General features: G+C 43.0%; 1 protein-coding gene across 1 annotated transcript in view; it reads right to left on the minus strand.

Moving 5' to 3' along the window:
* Nucleotides 1–1,538, minus strand: part of LOC106806737 — a gene marked incomplete in the record, with an annotated part of 14,410 nt that overhangs the window by 5,246 nt on the left and 7,626 nt on the right. Inside the window, 1 exon segment of the mRNA XM_014808781.1 lies at nt 787–929. Coding sequence (XP_014664267.1) covers nt 787–929 — 143 coding nt within the window.

Below are 1,538 nucleotides of genomic sequence, written 5' to 3' on the forward strand. Positions count from 1 at the left end.
AATATAGATAGACTATCTATATTATTTCTGTGGTCATAACACAACAGTGAATTTAGAAATCTTTAATTTTTCCCGTTGATATGACAGCGCGCGATTGTGCTGCAACTGAAAAAGTTGTGCATTTGTATTTTGCACGTTATACAGACCGGCCCTAATCACAAAAGTGCAATTATATTAATACCTAACTGCTATTTAACCAAACAATTTTTATTTTAGGACAAATTCGTCCATATTATAACTAAAACTAAGTATAAGATATTGCAATCCTTCTCCTCTTAAATTATTAAATAAGAAACGACCCTCTGTCGCCAATGTGAAACGTCGCCAATGACGCCGTTTTTAACGCAAACTAACATTATAACAGAGCATTTTGTGGAATTCTGTGTAATGAATAAATAAATAAATGAAAAAATACATGGTGTAAAGTTGTTAAAAGTGTTCAAAAAGATAGGTAAGAGGTCCATGTAGATAAATAAGTGTTAAAAAACCCGATCATTTTGCGTTTTGTGAGCCGAGCTAATATGCATCGTAAGCAGTCTGCACAATGAACATTGCTCGCATGGGTATCAATAGGAACATGCAGATGGGCAAATATTGTTGAAATTATAGCCAAAACCCTCAGGAGTGGCATAATACAATCCCTGCTCAACCTCAAGGGGCGCTGTACACAACCAGGGCACGCAGAACACTTATCTCTATATACTAACATACAGATAGTTAATAAAACTAACATAGTTGATACATAGAGATCGGTGACCCAGACGTGTACCGCAGGCGCCCACCCACCTTAGTTGAATTGACGATGGCAGCTCCCTTGTCTAGCAGAGCGGTTCTCATGGCGGCTATGCTGTCATCGACTACTCCGCGCGATGCATCTTCTACTAGCGTGACGCGGAAGCCAAGGTCAAGGGCGTCGAGAGAAGTAAACCCTGCAAGTTAAAAGCCTGCTATTGGATTGGCTATAGGCATATATATATATATATATTATGTTTATAGCATTCTTAGGGTTTAGTAAAACTAAGTAAAATGTCATTACATTACGTATACATTCACATGCGATCGTGCAGGCGCCACCTATTGGTAAAGCGGTGATGCCTATAGAACGGATGAGGCCTGTCATTCACAGGCTATCCACAGAACATAATATTTCTATGTTTGAATATTATAAGCTCGGTATTATTCCTATATTGCGTATAGTATCACTTTTTTGCCAATTCGTGCGCGCGTGGCTGTGTGCGTGCGCGTGTGTTGTGTGTGTGGGTGTGCGTGCTCGTATGCGTGCGCTTGTATGTGTGTGTGTGTGTGCGTGCGTGCGTGCGTGCGTGCGTGCGTGCGTCCGTGCATGTGAATGTGTGCGCGCGTGTGTGTGCGTGCGTGTGTGTGTTGTATGTATGTGTGTGCGTGCGTACGCCCGTGCGTGTGTGTGTGTGTGCGTGTGTGCGTGTGCGCGCGCGTGCGTGCGTCCGTGTGTGTGTGTGTGTGTGGTGGTGGTGGTGGTGTGTGTGTGTGTGTGTGTGTGTGTGTGTGTGTGTGTGTGT

The sequence above is a fragment of the Priapulus caudatus genome, unplaced genomic scaffold (assembly GCF_000485595.1).
Source record: "Priapulus caudatus unplaced genomic scaffold, Priapulus_caudatus-5.0.1 Scaffold177, whole genome shotgun sequence".
NCBI lineage: Eukaryota > Metazoa > Priapulida > Priapulimorpha > Priapulimorphida > Priapulidae > Priapulus > Priapulus caudatus.